Source organism: Suncus etruscus, chromosome 10 (assembly GCF_024139225.1).
Source record: "Suncus etruscus isolate mSunEtr1 chromosome 10, mSunEtr1.pri.cur, whole genome shotgun sequence".
Taxonomy (NCBI): Eukaryota; Metazoa; Chordata; class Mammalia; order Eulipotyphla; family Soricidae; genus Suncus; species Suncus etruscus.
In genome coordinates, this window is record NC_064857.1 from 34443017 (window position 1) to 34462315 (window position 19299).

The 19299-nt window shown below is 46.2% G+C and overlaps 1 protein-coding gene and 1 non-coding gene across 2 annotated transcripts; one reads left to right on the plus strand and one right to left on the minus strand.

The window, feature by feature from the left end:
• Window positions 1-7514: 7514 nt before the first annotated feature.
• POLR3GL (RNA polymerase III subunit GL) lies at window positions 7515-19053 on the minus strand. The gene is made up of 8 exons (XM_049782113.1): window positions 19032-19053; window positions 11625-11801; window positions 11224-11353; window positions 9466-9534; window positions 8941-8997; window positions 8694-8767; window positions 8468-8581; window positions 7515-7967 (listed from the first exon to the last, which is right to left on the minus strand). Exons 2-8 carry the CDS (start codon window positions 11748-11750, stop codon window positions 7881-7883), a joined length of 657 nt encoding a protein of 218 aa, XP_049638070.1. The 5' UTR covers window positions 11751-11801; window positions 19032-19053; the 3' UTR covers window positions 7515-7880.
• LOC126021567 (U6 spliceosomal RNA) lies at window positions 16235-16342 on the plus strand. Its single transcript, XR_007500072.1, has one exon. It is a non-coding gene; the product is annotated as a U6 spliceosomal RNA (small nuclear RNA).
• Window positions 19054-19299: the final 246 nt, after the last annotated feature.

The following is a 19299-nucleotide window of genomic DNA, read 5'->3' on the forward strand; positions in this document are numbered from 1 at the left end:
CCTTTATCCTACTGAGACCATCTGTCGTACTTCCTCTGTACCACTCCTGCCTGTGAAAAACCAAGAAACGGAATTACCTTGGCCTCCTTAGCAGAGGAAATCTCTTGGCTACACAGTTAACATGGCAGAGCATAATGGTAGAGGATGAGGCTTCTTTTCTGTTCAGATGGGACCTCACTTAACCTCTCTGTGATAGAAAGTCCCCAAATCATGTTTTCAACTTGGATGGGTTTTCCCTGACACACAATCCTCTTGGTATGGTGAAAACATATCTCACAAATGTCCTTCCTATTCTAGGACCACTGATTCTGACTAAGTAAACATAAATGCTTGGCAGGATTTGGATGCTCCTTCCATTGTCCACCAGGCTCAATAGGAATTATAGGATGGGAAAACTCAGGGAGACACATGGGTGTAAGGCCACAGATAAGGAGATTGGGGATCAGGGTGCTGACCCTGGAGCATAGCTCCCAGCTTAAATGCCCATAACTGCTCCATGCCTTTGTCAGAAAGTGGCCTGAGAGATCCCTGGGTTTCTTTATTTCACAGGGTGCTAGCCCTCAGTTCCTCAGGTCATGGAGTGACTGTCACTGAGGCTGCAGGAGCAGTTTTCCTTCCTTCCAGGGTCCAGAGCAGCAAATGATGTCCTGTTTGAGGAAAAGGCAAGCCTTTTCTGAAGAGCTTTTAAGAAATTAGAACCTCCTTTTTCACTTTCTGGCTTGAGTAAATTTGGAGGAAAGGTAGGTGAGCTTCAGTGGGGAAAAGGTCATTGGAGAAGGGGTTACCATGAGTCTGGCCAAAATAGCAGATTGAGCTATTACTATCTACTCCTTCTCTTGTTCTCCAGCCAAGCAAGACACATGAGATGAGAGCATCCACCCTGTGGGCACCTCGTTAGAACTTAGCAGTCAGCTTGATTGCAGTGTCTATTTGAAGATTATGACCCTGAACTTTGCTGCTGGAGTTTTCTTCTTCCTTTCTTGCTGATTAAAGCTATTGGTCCTCCTTCTTGGGCTGTGTCAAATTCTTGAAAAGGTCTGGCTAGGTGCCTGAGGTCGCCTTAGCTTGGCCAAACTGAAAAAGGTTGGAAAATCCAGTGAATGGAATGTGTACAGAGAAGCTGGGTCCAGGCTGACCTTTGTTCTCAGAACCATTTGGATTCTTGTAGGTGAATCAACACCAGCTGGGAGAGTTCCTAGGGCATGTCTCATCCAACTTCTGTTTCACATATGGGGAACTGAAAGCAGAGAAACTTGAGCTGTCTCAAGGACACAAAACAAGCAATGAAATCAAGTCCATAAGCCAGTGTAATACCCAGTGGGGATGAAACTTGACTTTGTTACTTTTGTTTTTCTGGAATATGAGAACCACACCCAGCAGTGCTCAAGACTGACTCCTGAATCTGTGCTCAAGGATCACTCCTAATGAGGCTTGGAGACCAAATGTGGTACCAGGGACTGAACCCAGCTTGGCAGCACTGAAGCAAGTGCATTAAACATTTGCATTATCACTCTAGCCCCATCACTGGTTTCTAATCATTCTATGCCTACAAGTCATCTCTCCTTTCAAGGTTCAAATAGTAAAAATACATTTGGTAGTAAGAATAATTTTATCTTCTCATCAAATCATGGGTACCCCATTTCCCTGATCTACTCTACACCCCATTACTAGCCCCCTAAGTGCATGATGGGTCAAGTCCTGTCCTTCAGCCCAGGTCACCAATTTATGTTTGCAGACCTCACTCTCAAGGCTCTGTCCAAGGTAGGAGGGACCCAGAGAGATGGAACATAAGGAGAGAAGGATCAATTCTTGCCAAAGAAGCTGTGCTGACTGGGGGCCAACATGGTGCAAGCTCGTTGTGAAGAGGAACTCAACTTGTAAAGACTTGGGGTCCCCCAGAATAGAAGCTCTGACTGGGCGGAGCTCTGAGGCCCCAGCTGAACCTGCCTGAAAGAACAGAGTAGGGGAGAGGTCATGGAACAAACAATGGCACTCTTGCCTGGAAAGGCTAGGAATGTGGGAAGCTTCTAGGTCCCATGTCTCTGGCTTGTTCAGCAAGGTTATCTGCCAGGTGAGGCAGAAAGCCAGACAGGAAAGAGTTCAAGAATGGCCCGCGTTTTCTGATACTTGACTTTGAGGCGGGAAGGCTGATCCCCAGTGGCCACTCTGACCTTCGTCCTCTTTAGCCCACTTCATGGGAAAAGGTTTTCTGGACGAAGATGGGGGCACCACCTCCAGCCCTGCTGTTTCCTTTTGTCTAAAAGCTTCCTGTGAAGTGGGCGTTGGGGGAGTCAGAGTTTTGGTGGTAGGCTGGGCTTGGAGCTCAGTGATAGAGAACATGCTTTGCATGTATATGAGGCCCTGGGACTGATCCTTGACACGGCAAAAAGATTAATCAGGGGCCAAAGTGATGGCACAGTGGTAGGGCGTTTGCTTTGCATGTAGCAACCTAGATCGGCCTGGGATCCATCCCCCCCGCATCCTATATTGTCCCCCGGGGCCTGCCAGGAGCGATTTCAGAGAGCAGAGCCAGGAGTAACCCCTGAGTGTTGCTGGATGTGGCTAAAAACCAAAAATAAAAAGAAGTAACTAATTAGGGGGGGGGCACAGCAATAGTACAGAGGGGAGGGCATCTGCCTTGCACATGACTGATCTGAGTTCAATCCCAACATTCTATATGGTCCCCAAACCCTGATCCCTGAGTACTGAGCCAAGAGTCAGCCCTTAGCACAGCCAGGTGCAGTCCCCCACCAACAAACAAAAAGTAATTAGAGGGTTAGCTGTACCCCAAGTTAGTTTCTGTTATAACTGACCAAAATAGGACTGGTTTGTGTGTGTATAGAAAGAAAGGCAAAAAAGGTAACCAGGCCTAGGAAGGGGTGCGGGACATGGGCCACCCCAGCACCCCTCTACCTCCTTCCTCCGGTACTCCAGGGCTTTGCCTAGCCACATGGCTGGGCAAGCCAGCGAGGTGGATCCCTTGGAGGAGTTTATTGGTTTTCCTAGGCTTTCCCCATTTCCCTCCCGACTCCAAAGGGAGAGTCTGGGGTGGGGGTTCTGACCTTCTGGCCTTCTGGCTCCTGAAGGATCTCTTTCCTTCCTGGGAGCCGAGCCGGGAGGTCCTGCCAGCATGGCGTTTGGCGGCCCTCCGCCATGCCAAAGGCCTCTGTAACCAGGCCTAGGAAGGGGTGCGGGACATGGGACATGGGTCACCCCAGCACCCCTCTACCTCCTTCCTCCGGTACTCCAGGGCTTTGCCTGGCCACATGGCTGGGCAAGCCAGCGAGGTGGGAATAGCAGCACAATAGGTTCTGGCATTAAGACTTACCAGGGTATTTTTCTTATTAAACCTATCCACTGTGAAACATTATGAGAAATATATGGATATCATTGTTTTTCATCTGCTTGTCATTATCTGAACGCCGTCCAGGCGCTTGTTTTATTTCTTTACTCCCTCACTCCCATCTCTTATTACCCCACATTTAACCATTTTTCTGTACTAATAATTTTTGTTTTGGCCAAGATGGATTACATCTCTTTCACAGTAATTTTTTTGGTGGAGTCTGAAGCTTCAGCAGGCAATGCATCACAGCAAGGTTCCATGCTGTAGGCTTTTTGGCCAAGATAAGGTGAAGATGCAGCCTCGGCTGCCCCCCACAGCCTTCTCTCTCCTTCCTCCCCATCCCCAGGGTTATTTCTGGACAACTGCTCAGGGTCCCAGCAAGTGGGTTCCGGTGAGGTGCAATTTAAAAGAGACCCCAGGCTTTCTTGTTCCTGCAAGGGGCTGGGAAGGGACTGCTGAACTTTCAACTTCCAGCAATTAGGAAGCAAAGGCCTCTCGGGGAGTCAGAAGCTTCAGCAGGCAACAAGGGGAGGAAATGGCTCCATGCTCTCTTTGCTTGTCCAAATCACAAACCAAAGTGGTGTCTCAGAAACACCCCCCTCCCTCTTGACTATTTTTTTTTTTTTTTAGTTTTTGGGTCACACCCGGCAGCGCTCAGGGGTTCCTCCTGGCTGTCTGCTCAGAAATAGCCCCTGGCAGGCACGGGGGACCATATGGGACACCGGGATTCGAACCAACCACCTTTGGTCCTGGATCAGCTGCTTGCAAGGCAAACACCGCTGCGCTATCTCTCCGGGCCCCCCTCTTGACTATTTTTAAAACATAAAAGGGTCACGTGTATCTCCTTTGTATATCTCAGATGTATTCCCTTTACATCTATAACTCTTTTCTTTTTTTTTTTTTTTTTTTTTTTGGTTTTTGGGCCACACCCGGTAACGCTCAGGGGTTACTCCTGGCTATGCGCTCAGAAGTCGCTCCTGGCTTGGGGGACCATATGGGACGCCGGGGGATCGAACCGCGGTTCGTCTCCTAGGCTAGCGCAGGTAAGGCAGGCACCTTACCTCGAGCGCCACCGCCCGGCCCCTCATCTATAACTCTTTTCGAATATCCTCATATAGTGACAATTTTGCCTACTGGATTTGTTATTTGATTGTTTGATTTTCCCTCTTTGAGATCTATTTTATAAACAATACTGGTAGAAGAATATCTCTGTATAGATTTCATGTATGTACCAAGTTACGGGAAATGTTGGACTTTATTCTTCGGCCCACAGATGCACCAACAATATCTTGTGGCATTGCTTCTCTTTTGCATAGGCATATTAAAATGGAAAAATAATATATATGCAAACAAGTTCTTATCTAATAGAGGTGGGAACACAAATTTGGTAATGTAATTAGGCCTTTTACCCTGAACATTGGCATAATGATTTGGCTCAGGCCTCTGAAGAATGGGCATCGCCCACACAAACCTGAACAATGGATACCATCTATGGAAACAACCACAACTGTCTATAACATTACCAGGATCCAAGCCTCTACCAGAGAAGACCTACCACTGCTTTGGCATTGACTTACTCCAAAGAGTGCTCCCAACACCCAGACGACTCAGCAACAGTCTGCATGCAGGGCAGATAGATCACATTTAATGGTATGCTGAAACTAGAGGATGCTCCACATCAGCCTGACATCGATGAAAGAAATGCACAGAATCCAGAGTCTTTAAATATAAGAATATGATACCAACAATAGCTAAAGTGTGAAAAAGTTTCACGGGGACCTTGAGAATGACTTGGGTTGGACAGACTGGTATGCCTGGAACCCAGAGTTGGTCTTATGCCAATAAACTGTGGTGAGGCCTTTTTGTAATCAGGTCAAGGATTTTTTTCCATTTTCCCCATTTTTCTGGACCTATGCAAACAACGGAGATTGCCACTATCACACCTTTACTATATTTTTTTACTCTTATCCTTTAAGGAGAAAAAAAATACAACTTACTGAACTTAAAACAAATAACTGTAGTAGAATGCCTGTCTCGAATACAGGCAGGGGATGGGAAGGGGGAGGGGGTAATGTTACACTGGTGAAGGGGAGGGTGTTCTGGTTATGACTAACTCAACTATGATCATGTTACTTAAATAAAAAAATATATTTAAAAAGTGTTTTATTGGGGTGTGCCAAGCTTTTTATTGTGTGTCTACTTTCAGCTGTCTGATCAGAGAGTCATTCCCAATGGGACTCAAGGATCATGTGGTACCAGGGACTGAACTGGGTTTGGTCACATGCAAAGCATCTCACCTCCTGTGCTCTCTCTGATCCTTTTACTACTTTCTTACCTTTTTCTCCCTGCAATAATGAGGTGAAAGTGTGACACTACAAAGTCAGTGACAGTTTTCAAGCCCTCTTCCTTTTCTTCACAGAACTCAGGTGATTGAGACAAGGAAACACATCAATCATCACAAATTGCTTAACAGCTCTGGAATGTTGTTTCTGTTCCTGTTACTTCTCTGTTCTTTTGGTGTCTACCATAACACCTACTGTCACAAACTAGGCTCTTAATTTATTTTTAACACTGTTTAGAGTTCAACCCAGGGTCTTCCACAGCTAAGACAGTGCTCTGTTGCTGAGCCACATCACCTGCTCCACAAAACAAGCTTTGCTCTTTTGCTGTTGCTGCTTTGTTTTTGGGAGGCACCTTGCCTTGTTCCTGACTTGGTGTTAGGGTCACTCTTGGCAGTGTTTAGGGGTGTGTGTGTGTGTGTGTGTGTGTGTGTGTGTGTGTGTGTGTGTGTGTGTTGGGAAAACCAGAGCCTCCAAGAGCTCAGCCCTTTGAGCCATCTCCCAGCCACAAACCTTGCTTTTTCTTTAAATTAATTAACTAATGAATTTTTAAGGTGATTTCCCTCAGAAGAATTGCATCCTCCTATTTATTGACTAAAGGATTGGAAGCAGCTAACATCACGAGGCAAGCTTCTATCAGCTGAGGCTAAAGGAAATTCGGGCTTCCTGCCTGAATATGGTGGGGAGATTTCTTGAAGGTTGTCCTATATCCTGTTTTTGCAGCTTCTGAGTGTTTGGTAGGGTCGCTTTGACACCACCCCCACTATCAGTGGCTGCCTCCTTCTCAGCTCCTTCTTCAGTTCCTATTCTGGTCACTGCCAGCCTGGTTGCATGTCAAATGGCTGGAACCAATCAGCTCCTCCAGGACCTCCTCGGAAGCCAATCAGGGCCCGGGCAAGTGACCTCACCCAGCGAGAGCTGTGGGGGCGAGAAAGCAGTTCTCTGAGCAAGTGAGTGTCCCCAAGTCACTCCCTTCCTCCCCCCCCCCCCCCATTTCCTGTAAATCTGCCTGGCTCCCAGAAGGGAGTGAGAAAGGCTAACTAAATCCCACAAAAGAAACAAAGCAAACCAAAAGAGAAACTGCAGCTTCTGGAAGTGGGGAGCAGTGTCACCAGGTAACTCTCTTCGCCTAGAATTCCCCTCAAACCAGGGGCTTTCAGTCCCTGGAAGTGTCTGTACTCCCTAACTATCATCACCTTCTCCCTTCCTTCCCAGCACCTCCCTTACTCAATGCTCTTCACAGAAATAGCTGCATGGTCATTCCTTGTAAACAAGGACAGGCATGAGAACAAGGTCAAGCGTGAGAAAGGGAAGGTCTGTGATCCTGGAGACACACATGAACAAAGGCAACCGTGTTCCTTGGCCTGAGGTCTTGTACTTGGAAGTCAGTTGGTCTCCAGAGCCTGAGCTGTTTACCACTCATCATGTCCCAGCCATCAGCTCCTCTAAGTCCCTTGGCAAGGCACCAGCAGGAATGTGTGTGTACCCTGGGGGAGAGAGGAATGGTGCAGGATAGGGAGGTGTTAACTCCCTGAGGGTCCCACTGGTCTATGACAGAGAAGGGCCTCAACTCAGCTAGCTATCCCCTTCACTTCTCAGCCCTCTCTCATCTACCCCTTGTCTGACAGAGAAGCAGATAAAAAGAACTTTTACTGTGGCCAGAGCGGTGGTGTGGAGCGGTAAGGCGTCTGCCTTGCCGGTGCTAGCCTAGGATGGACCACGGTTCGATCCCCCCGCATCCGATATGGTCCCCCAAGCCAGGACTGATTTCTGAGCACAGAAGTAACCCCTGAGCATCACCGGGTGTGGGCCCCCCAAAAAAAGAAAAAAAGAAAAAAAAGAGCTTTTATTTAAAAACATGAAACTCACTGGCTCTTCGTAATTGCCCACAGTTCCACATCAAACTATTAAGAAATGGGTGGTGGACTATGTACACAACGATCTCAGTCCTAACAATGTCAACTTCTTTAGAATTCTTTCTCCTTTCTATACAATGAAGTCATAGGGTCCTTTCCTTTCCCCATGATAACAGAAGAAAAAAAGTGGTAGAAAAAGGGGTAATGGTAGGAAAGAGAGCCATCTGTCCTCCTAAAGGGCTAGCTGGACTCTAAACGAATTATACGTTTATTCCACAAAGTGACTTTGTAATCTGAGTCGGAAAGAAAAAACATGAAGTGAGGGCACTGGTTAGGGCCTCTTCAGTATATGGCCTCGTCCATATTGTCATCACTGTCACCCCCAAAGTCCTCTCCATTGTCAAAATAGGACATGATGTAATCGGTTTCCTAAAACAGAAAAGAAACATTGAAAATCAGGCTTGGTAGACCTGGAGTTAAGATGCATGCCCTGCATATGTCCATCTGGTTCTATTCCTGGCTCCATATACAATGTGGCCCTGAAGGCCCCCAGCAATGGCCCAGTTTATTCCCCGACAAGGCAGTGCCTGAAGAGCACCCAAATATTGGGCCCTCAACTGAACCGCTAGCTCTATGGGCTGAGACTTGCCATGAGGGGCCCCAGGGGCTCCTGAGCAACCCCATGGGAGGCCCAATGACTTGAGCTCAGGTGTGCCTTCACCTTCCTTCTATATGCAAGGCCTTCCCCTCACTCACTTCCCCTCTGGGCCTGGAAAGTCCTTGGCAACTGAAGCTGGTCTTGAGAAGAATCCAGGGACTGATTAAAGAGAGGAAAGTCCTTCTTTGGGATGTGTCTCAGCCCTCTGGGTTAGCTGAGATCACTAGGGCTTATGAAAAGGGGGGACTGGGAAGGGCAGGGACCCCTTCACCTCTTCATGCTCTTCCTCATCATACTCTTCTTCTTCTTCCTCCTCCTTCTCTTCTCCTTCTTCTTTCTCCTCTTCTTCCTCTGAAGTCACTTCTTCCTCCTTCTTCTCCAGGGTCTTATGAGAAGGTAAACAGGAAGAGAAACTATGATTCAACTCATAAAATCGAAAGGGCTAAAAAGGGACAGATGGGGGGGCCAAGGCCATCCCCAGCTCTTTTCCTCCATACCTCCAGTTTCTGAATCGTTTCCTCCTTATCTTCTGTGCTCTTAGGGGGCCTCTTGGGGAGGAGGATGGTGGTGCCTGCTGAGAAAAACAAAGTTAGAGACCGAACTTTCTAGTAGTCAAGTATGTTATCAGCAACCCCGCAGAGACTACGTTTTGCTGCCCTCCCGTGGTCATAATGGCAACGGCCACATCAACACTGGCCGTGTCACTGTCACCTGCTGCTCCCGTCATTTTTCAGGAAAACTCACGCTCCTTCTGTAGCTTCCGCACTCGGATTTTCAGTTCCCGGGGTAGACGTCTCCAATCTGGGGACAGTGGGAATATAACTATCAATTCTTTTGTTTGTTTGTTTGTTTGTTTGTGGGCTACACCCAGTGACATTCAGGGATTACTCCTTTCTATAAGCTCAGGAATTGCTCCTGGCTTGAGGGACCACTTGGGACGCCGGGGGATCAAACCACGGTCTGGGGGACCATTTGGGACGCCAGGGGATCGAACCACGGTCCATCCTAGGCTAGCGCGTGCAAGGTAGACACTATACTTCTTGCGCCACCACTTCAGCCCTATAGCTATCAGTTCTATGATGCCTGGGGTCTCTGGGGGAAAGAGGACTGGCTTAAAGGAGAGAGAAGGCAGGAAGGAAAGTGCTGAGTCAGAGCTGCTTAGAACAAAACTGTGGCCTGGCTACCTCCAGTAGAGTCTGAGAGTGTGAAAAGCATATCTGAGGCTGGAGGGCAGGTGCTATGATGGCTGCAGGTTTCTCCAGTACTTACCAGGGTTCCAATCGATGGCATTATCAATTGGTCCAGACATCTGGTATTTGTCTGAGTAACGCTCCACATCTGAAGAGTCAGAGGTCACATGTCAGCATTTCATCTTTCCAGAGTTATAGCATTCTAAAGGTTTTCTAAAGGGATTCATTTCTAAAGGGATTCTAAAGGTTGGAGTTTCCCTGCACTTGGGAATTGGGCTCTCTCCCCACCCAGAACCCCATCTTCACTCAGTGTGGGCTTTTCAACTGCTCCATGACCCGGGTTCAATTCTTTTTTGTTTTTATGTTTTTTTGTTTTTGTTTTTGGGCCACACCCAGCGGTGCTCAGGGGTTACTCCTGGCTGTCTGCTCAGAAATAGCTCCTGGCAGGCACGGGGGACCATATGGGACACCGGGATTCGAACCAACCACCTTTGGTCCTGGATCAGCTGCTTGCAAGGCAAATGCCGCTGTGCTATCTCTCCGGACCCCCAGGTTCAATTCTTGGTATCCCATATGGTCCCCATAGCCTGCCAAGAGCCATTTCTGAGCATAGAGCTAGGAGTAACCTCAGCACCGCTGAATGTGGCCCTGAAACAAAACACAAAAACACTACACACACAAAAAAAGGCCAACAACAAAAAACCTACAATATTTATTTATTTTGTTTACTTTTTTTTTTTTTTTTTGGGTTTTGATTTTTGGACCACACCCGGCAGTGCTCAGGGGTTACTTCTGGCTCTGTGCTCAAAAATTGCTCCTGGCAGGCACAGGGAACCATATGGGATGCCTGGATTCGAAACATCGTTTGTCCTGAGTTGGGTGCTTGCAAGGCAAAGGCCCTGTCGCTGTGCTCTCTCTCCAGACCCTACTTTGTTTACTTTAATTCTGAGGTCACAACTAATGATCCTCAGGAGTTTCTCCCAGCTCTGTGCTCAGGGATTTCTCTTAGCAGGATTCAGGAGACTGTGAGGCAACAACAGGGACTGATCCTAGATCTCATGCCTACAGAGTAGGAGGGAGACTGTTAGCTCTGAATTTTTGTGATCTGGGTGGGATGGCTGGACTATACTGGCAGGACTCAAAGACTACTTCAGGCTCTGTGCTCAGGAGTGACCCCTGGCAGTGTTGGGGTGGTACCTCTCTGGCCTTTTGTTGTATATTTTGTTCTAATCTCTCATGGCCAGAGGCATAGGTATATTGAGTGTAATACAAAGTGAAGTAAAACAGAGAGCTAGGGCCTCAGTCTCTTTGATCCTTTGAGGGACAGAGTCTTGTGGGGGGGGGGGGTTTCACAGGAATATACTTGATAGTGCTTGAAAGTCATGAGGTACCAAAGATCAAACCTGGGGCTCTGGGGCTAAAGCAATAGTATAGCACCAGGGGCTCTACTTTGAATAAACTAACCGAAATAATTTTGAACAAAGCCAACCCAGATTTGCTCCCCAGCATCCCATATGGTTCCTGAGCACAGAACCAGGAGTAAGTCCCTAAGCACAGCCAAATGTGACCCAGAAAAAAAATGACAAAAATAAAACAAGAGCAGAGGTCCTTCACCCAGCTTTCTCTGGAGTTAACATATTTCTCACCTCTCCCTCCACCCCACACCCCACAATGATCAACCTTTCATTTACTGTGTCAAGTCTATGATGAGACTCAGGACAGTGTCTGGACATGAGCACTGTGACATATGACAGATCCTCATTTACGCTGGAGTCTCTCTGACCCCCGGTTGCTGCCCTTGAAGCGCTATACAGATTACAGGTGACATCAAACTGACCTCTCTTGGGGACCGCTGGCCGGATGAAGTAGGGAAGCTGCCTCATGGCCCCTCGGAGCTCCTGCTTCAGTGCCAGCACATACTCCCCTTCTTCCCCCGAGGGCAGGGGCACTGGGTGGAACTCCAGGGGCTGAGGAGGCAGGAACAGGGGTCAGCTCAGGAAGAAAGCACTAACAGACAAGCCCAGGAGCATGTTCCACCCCCATGAATAGGATGTTCCCACTGGGAAAATGGCGAAAGGAGCACAGGGGTGCAACATGGCAATTGCACAGCAAGGAATAGAGAAACGGGAGAGGCCCATCCTGCTCAGAGGATGGGCTGGGAGCTTGGCACAGAAACAGCATGTGGCAGGTAAATCACAGCTTGGGGGGGGGGCCTGGGGATGGAGGGCAGACACTCACAGGGAAGAGTGGAGAAGGCTGCAGGGTTGGTGGAGGCAGAGCATCCCCTTTGCTGATGCCCACAGCCTCCATGTTGAAGGTCAGCTGGCCACGGCCACGGCCATGACCCCCGCCCCGGCTGGCCATGGCGGAGTGGACTGGGCATTCAGAATTCCAGTGAGTAGACCCTGTTGAAGACTAAAGACAAAGAAAAGACGAAGTTCAGCCAAATGGACAAAATGGACAGCAAAACAGGGAGGTAAGAGATGGACCATCTCTTCTACCTGGGATAAATAACTTTGGGCTGGATGCAGAGGTTAGTTCAATACCTTCTGGAAAGTTGGGGTGATTTTCCAGTTGAGAAACTAGATAAATGGCACTTCTGCCAAGTGGCCAGGGCTGAAGAGTGAATAGGGAATTTACAATAGTGAACCTGCTGTTAGTGTGTGCCCTTAATACAGACGTGAGGAAAATTGCACTTGCCATCCCCCCAAGCCCTGTCACCCCACTCTATCCCCCAAGGAGGACCAGCCTGCAACAAGATAATCACACCTTCAGAAACAAGGCCAGAACCAGCCAGAAAAGGCTGACAAAGCACCAAAATAAAAATATCCCTTTGTATGGTGTGTGTGTGTGTGTGTGTGTGTGTGTGTGTGTGTGTGTGTAAAGAAGAAGAGTGGGGGGGTAGGAGGAGGAGGAAGAGGAGGAGAGGAGGAGGGGAGGAGGAGAAGAGGAAGAGGAGGAGGAAGAGAAGGAGGAGGAGGGGAAGAAGAGGAGAAGAGGAAGAAGAGAAGGAAGAGAGGAGAAGGAGGGGAAGAAGAGGAAGAAGTGGAAAAGGAGGAAGAGGGGAAGAAGAGGAAGAGAAGGAGAAGGGGAAGAAGAGGAGGAAGAGGAGGAGGAGGAGGGGAAGAAGAGGAAAAAGAGGAGGAAGAGAAGAGGAAGAAGAGGTGGAGGAGAAGAGGAAGAGGAGGAAGAGGGAGAAGAAGAAAAGAAGAAAAGACCACAAAGAAGACGAAGATGAATAATAATAATAATAATAATAATAATAATAATAATAATAGGGCCAAAAGAGATAGCACAGTGGCGTTTGCCTTGCAAGCAGCCGATCCAGGACCAAAGGTGGTTGGTTCGAATCCCGGTGTCCCATAAGGTCCCCCGTGCCTGTCAGGTGCTATTTCTGAGCAGACAGCCAGGAGTAACCCCTGAGCACCACTGGGTGTGGCCCAAAAACAAAATGAAAAAAATTAATAATAATAACAATAATAATAATGATAATAATAATAAAAAGAAGAAGAAGAAGAAGAAGAAGAAGAAGAAGAAGAAGAAGAAGAAGAAGAAGAAGAAGAAGAAGAAGAAGAAGAAGAAGAAGAAAAGAGAGAAAGAGAACTGGGGTTGGTGGTGGGAAATGTACATTGGTAAAGACATGCATGTTAGACATTGTATGACTGAACCCCAATCATGAACAACTTTGTAACTCTGCATCTATTGGTGATTCAATTAAAAATTCATTAAAAAAACAAACAAGGGTTCAGAGGGGCTGGAGCGATAGCACAGCAAGGAGGGCATTTGCCTTGCATGTGGCCAATCAGGTTGCCAGAAGTGATTTCTGAGTACAGAACCAAGATTAACCACTGAATGCCTCCAGGTGTGATATGCCCACAACCAAACAAACAAGGGGCCAGAAATATACAAGAAAGTGTACAAGACAGAGGGCAGTGCACTTGCCTTGTACATAGCCAACCTGGGTTCAATCTCTGGCATCCCAAGTGGTCCCCTGAGCACTGCCAGGATTGCTCCCTGAGCAAAGAGTCAGGAGTAAGACCTGAGTATTGCTGGGTATGCCTAGTCCCCTCCGCCAATCTGTTCTATCATAGAAGTCATATTCTAGAAAACCTAGACTCAAAATTATAAAAATACATAGGGCCCATGGGATGATTCAGTACCAAGGTGTCTGCTTTGCAGGTGTTCAGGTGCTGTTTGTGGCCCTAAGTGAAGACTATGCCACAGCCAGAGTACTGTAATCAAGTGAATTCAATCACCAGGGCCAGAGCATGTCCTTGGGGAGCACCACAAAATACAATTAATACCTCTGGTCATTGTAACCACAGCAAAGGGAAGGAAAAAGGGAAAAGTTTATTATTTTAATCATGGTCATACATGTACATGTATTGTGCATGTAGTCATACAAATATGCCCACATAATAATGCCATGACAGATAACTATGACATGGTATCCTAGAATCAGAAAAAAAATTTTAGGCAAAAATAAGAAAATCTGGGGTCACAGTGATAGCACAGCAGTAGGGCGTTTGCCTTGCACGCAGCTGCCCAGGATGGACCTGGGTTCGATCCCCAGCATCCCATATGGTCCCCTGAGCCAGGAGTGATTTCTGAGCATATTGCAAGGAGTAAACCCTGAGCATCACCGGGTGTGGCCTAGAAACAAACAAACAAACAAAAACCTAAGAAAATCTCAATCAAATGTAGGTATTAAATAAATTTAATGTAGTGATAGTGGTATATAAATGATTATGATAATAATAGAGGAAATTGTGTTCTAGGGTATGTGGGAACCCTAAAACTATCTGTTCAATTTTCCCCTTTTGGGGGGGTTTGTTTTTGGGCCACACCCAGTAGTGCTCGGGAGCTACTCCTGGCTCTACACTCAGGGATCATTCCTGATGGTGCTCAGAGGATCATATGGGATGCCAGGGATGGAACCTGGGTCAGCAGTGTACAAAGTAAATGCCCTACCCACTGTGCAATCACTCAGGACTCTTTATTTATTTGTTTTGTATTTTGTTAAGTTTTTTCTTTTCGTCAATCATTGGTTTACAACACTGTAAATTCCAGGAGTTACACTTACTCAAATGTATATGCCATATTACACACAGCTTCTTTGTTGGAGACCACCAACCTATTGTCAGAATTGAAGGGTTTATTTTTTTGGTTGTATTTGTTTGCTTTGCTTCTTAATATCTTACATATGGTATCTTTTCTCTCATTTTATTTTCATAATGCTCAACTTTTCTGTAAATTCTAAACTTATAAAAATTGCTTCTTAATGTCTTACATATGATATCTTTTTCTCTCATTTTACTTTCTTAATGCTCAACTTTTCTGTAAATTCTAAACTTATAAAAATAAGATCTAGGGGGTCGGAGTGCTGGCGCAAGCGGTAGGGCATTTGTTTGCCTTGCGTGTGCTAACCTAAGACAGACCAAGGTTCGATCTCCCGGCGTCCCATATGGTTCCCCAAGCCAGGAGTGATTTCTAAGCGCAAAAGCCAGGAGTTACCCTTGAGCGTCACTGGGTGTGGGTCCCCCACACAAAAAAAAAAGATTTAGAGTTCAAAGTAACAGTTAAGTAGGTAGGGCACTTAACCTTGTGCACGGCTAATTAAGTAGAGTTTGATCCCTGGCACTATATGGTCTCCAGAGAGTACCAGTGATTCTGCAGTGATCTCTGAGCACAGCCAGGTAAGGCCCAACCCCCTCCCCAAACAAAGTATGTGTGAGCATGCACTTTGTATGCAGGAGGCCTGGGTTGGATCCCTAGCCCTGTAAGAGAGTCTCAGCACAAAAGCAAAAGTAGCCCCAGATATGGCCCAAACTGTGGCCACCTCCAAATTTTAAATAATAATAATAATAATAAAACCTAGGGTTAGGGTTTGGGGTATAACTCAGTGTTAGAGCACTGGTCTTGCCAGTGTGAGGCTTTGGTTCTCTAAGGTTATTCTCAGTTCAATGCTCTAGAAACCATACAATGCCAGGGATCAAACCCAGGGCTCCCAAAAGCAAAGCATGTGCTCCAGCCTTTTGAGTCATATACCTGGCCTGAAGTGTTGAGTTGGATCCCTTGAACCACAAAAACTAATGCATAAAATGAATTAAATAGGGCCCGGAGAGATGGCGTTTGCCTTGCAAGCAGCTGATCCAGAACCAAAGGTGGTTGGTTCGAATCCCGGTGTCCCATATGGTCCCCCGTGCCTGCCAGGAGCTATTTCTGAGCAGACAGCCAGGAGTAACCTTAAAGAATAAAAAAAAGAAAGAATTAAATCAAGGGGATGGTAGTATGGTCAGAGATGGATGGCAGGTCTTTCATGCATGACATGGGTTAGATATCATCACTACCAAAAAATGTGTGAGGGCCAAGGATGGATGTAGGTTAGTGGATAATTTCACATTTAAAATGCTCTGAGTTGAATCTCTGGCATCAGAAATAGACACATATTTTAAAATAATATATATTGGGCCCGGAGAGATAGCACAGCGGTGTTTGCCTTGCAAGCAGCCGATCCAGAACCAAAGGTGGTTGGTTCGAATCCCGGTGTCCCATATGGTCCCCCGTGCCTGCCAGGAGCTATTTCTGAGCAGACAGCCAGGAGTAACCCCTGAGCACTGCCGGGTGTGACCCAAAAACCAATATATATATATATATATATATATATATATATATATATATATATATATATATATATATATATATATATATAATAATGAAACAAAACGAACTTAACTATTAGTTCACAATTCAGGTTTTTAGATCTTCCTGGTTTTGATGGCCTTAACCATTCTGAAGAATATTTTCAGGAATGTTCTAGAATACTCCTCTGTTAAAATATATCTAAGGTGCTCACTTTGGCAGCACATATACTAAAAATTGGAACGATACAGAGAAGATTAGCATGGCCCCTGTGCCAAGATGACACGCAAATTCATGAAGCATTCCATTTTTTTTGTGTTCCATATTTTTTAATGACCCCAGTCTAATTAAGAGAAAGTCTTAGATATATATTTTTTAATTTATTTTAGACTGGGGTCATGGGGTAGGGAGGAACACAGAAGTAAAAACCATTTTCCTCACATCATATTAAGAATTCACACTAACAGCATGTTATTAGGTCACAATAAAATATATGGCGTATAGGGGCCGGAGTGATAGTGCAGTGGTAGGATGTTTGCTGACCCCAGGATAGACCTCGGTAAGATCCCTGGCATCCCATCTGGTCTCCCAAGCCAGGAGCAATTTCTGAGCGCATACCCAGGAGTAACCCCTTAGCATCACCAGGTGTGGCCCAAAAAAAAAAAAAAAAAAAAAAAGGCATATAACTATGGTATCCTAATAGAGTGGTTCATCATATTAATTGCTCTCATGTGTCCAGAGAAAGGAGGAAGCTATGACTGAATATGAGCAGAAGTTTAAAAACCCATAGAAATCATGTATTCATTTAATAAATAATTATGGTCCACTGGCAATATGCTGATAAAGGACTAGAGAAGGAAGAATCAGGGCCCAGAGAACTAGTACTGTGAATAGGGCATTTGCTTTGCTTAATATTAGCCAGCCTGGATTCAATTCCCAGCACTGCAAAGAGTTCCCTAAGCCCTACCAGGAGTGATCCTTGAGCACAGAGCCAGGAGTAAGACAGCACCACCATTGTGGCCCCACCTTCTATATCTATCTATCTATCTATCTATCTATCTATCTATCTATCTATCTATCTATCTATCTATCAATCATCTATCTCTTGGGCCTGAGAGATAACACAGTGGGTAGGGTGCTGGCCTTGGATGCAGTCAACCCAAGTTTAGTCCCTAGCATCCCTTCTGGTTTCCAGAGTCCTATCAGGAGTGATTCCTGAGTGCAGAACTAGGAGAACCCCCTGAACATTGCTGTGTATGTTCCAAAAACAATCTACTAAAGAAATCATGAGCATTGTTAGAGGTAATATAGTAGGGGAAAAAAATCTGAAATAATCTAAATAATTTAGCAACAATAAAAATAAAGACCATTCACTCACTTTATACTACTAGGTAGTCACAATAAATGAATTCAAATAACATCTAAAGGCAGAAAAAAAGTAAATAGGGGGCTGGAGAGATAGCACAGCCGGTAGGGCATTTGCCTTGCACGCAGCTGACCCAGGACAGACAGTGGTTCGAATCCCGGCATCCCAGATGATCCCCCGAGCCTTCCAGGAGCAATTTTGGATCGCAGAGCCAGGAGTGACTCCTGAGGGTCGCTGCCGGGTGTGACCCCAAAACCAAGAAAAAAATGTAAACAATATACTGTAAAATGGAAATTACATGAAAGTTATCATATACCCTATTATATACTATGTGAAGATCAAGTAGTGATATCTACATATGTATTTATACATACAAAAAAGAAAGAAAAAGATACATATTAAAATAATTGTTGCTTGTCTTGCATGTGGCCCATTCCATTCAGAAAACAAGAGATAAGACCTGAGTACCATTCCAAGTGGCCCAAAAGCTAGGGGAAAATATAAATAAAAGGGATGCTTCCTTTCAAGATAAAGATTCTACAACTACTGGGGCAGATAGTTCAAACACTTCCCTTGTTTGTATCTGATCCTATGGTGCTTGGGGTTACTCTTGAGTACAGAACCAAGAATAGTCCTTGACAGACACCTCAGGGCTCCACCCAACTTCCCCTCCAAAAAGAGAATGCTCCTCTTTAGAACAATCTCCTTCTCTTACAATGGAAGTAAGGGGTAATTTTGAGTTGGGGGCTGGTTTTTGTTTTGGGGGCCACACCTGGCAATGATGAAGAGGATCTGCATCCAGGAATTACTCCTGGTGGGGTACCGAAAATCAAGCCTGGGTCAGCTGCATGCAAGGCAAACAGGGGCCCAGTGATCTCATTCTTATCTACATTTTTTAGCACTGAGTCTGGCTTGCAGCTGGTATTCCATAAATAATATATAGTAAATGAATAGATTTGTTTTCTACGAACATAACCAAACCCCAGTCTTTGATTCCTCAAGCTTCCTCCCTTCTTTGAACTCATAAGAGAAATTGTATGACGAACCATTCTGTTAAGAGATGGTAATTACAGGCTGTATTGTCTTTTTATTAAACATTCTTTAATTATGATAGAGATTTAAGCTCTGCCTTCTCAGTCACTTCTATTCCGTTCATCTTTAAGACTGGATATTCTCTATGAAGTGCTTGGACACACCATAACAATCCCTTCTATGAAAAAAAATCAATTCTGCATGAAAGGTGGTCTAGGAGTTAACAAGTAGAAGGTTACTATTTCAGCTGAAGCTTGAGAGCTAACGGGAATTTGAAAATCCAGGAAAATAAGTCCCAATGGTTCTGAAAAAAGTGGGTGCCACTGCAAAGCCAGAGGCTTAAAATCTCACCCCTAGGCCCCAAACAAAACCAGGGTGGTCTGGCCATTACAGCCAGGGGGTTGGGTGGGAGAAAAAAAGGAAGGGAGGAAAGCAGAAGGAGGCTGATCCAACAAGCTGCACAAAGCGTCCTGGACTGGAATATTGGCTCGCAGGGCCTAGGGATCTAGCTGGGGAAGTGGAAGCCAAACCGGGTCCCAGCGACCTAACCAGGCCAGAGCCCTACCTGCCCCCTCCCCCGCGCAGAGCCCGAGTCGGTGGCTAACCTGGATCGCGTCGGTCTTCCCGTTCAAGGCCCGCCTCCCCGAGTTCCCTATTGGTGGGTTCTCTCGGCCAATCAGGAGAGAGACAGTGAGTCTCCGCCCCCTTTGGGGAGGGGTGGAAGTGCCGGGCTGGCGGCCGGGAGTCCAGGTCTGGGCCAGGGGGATATGCTGCAGAGCAAAAACCCTGCAGAGCTATGGCTGGCAACCTCGACCCTTATGGACGCTCCCATCTCATCGAGCCACTTCACTTCACTTCTCTGTCGGAGACACC

Excerpts from the sequence above, each read along its gene's own strand:
- POLR3GL (XM_049782113.1), bottom strand. The coding sequence starts at position 11,750 with ATGGCCAGCCGGGGCGGGGGTCATGGCCGTGGCCGTGGCCAGCTGACC. Across the intron at positions 11,354-11,624 it reads AGCCTTCTCCACTCTTCCCT|CCCCTGGAGTTCCACCCAGT; the intron begins GTGAGTGTCTGC and ends CTGCCTCCTCAG. Across the intron at positions 9,535-11,223 it reads GCCAGCGGTCCCCAAGAGAG|ATGTGGAGCGTTACTCAGAC; the intron begins GTCAGTTTGATG and ends CTGACTCTTCAG.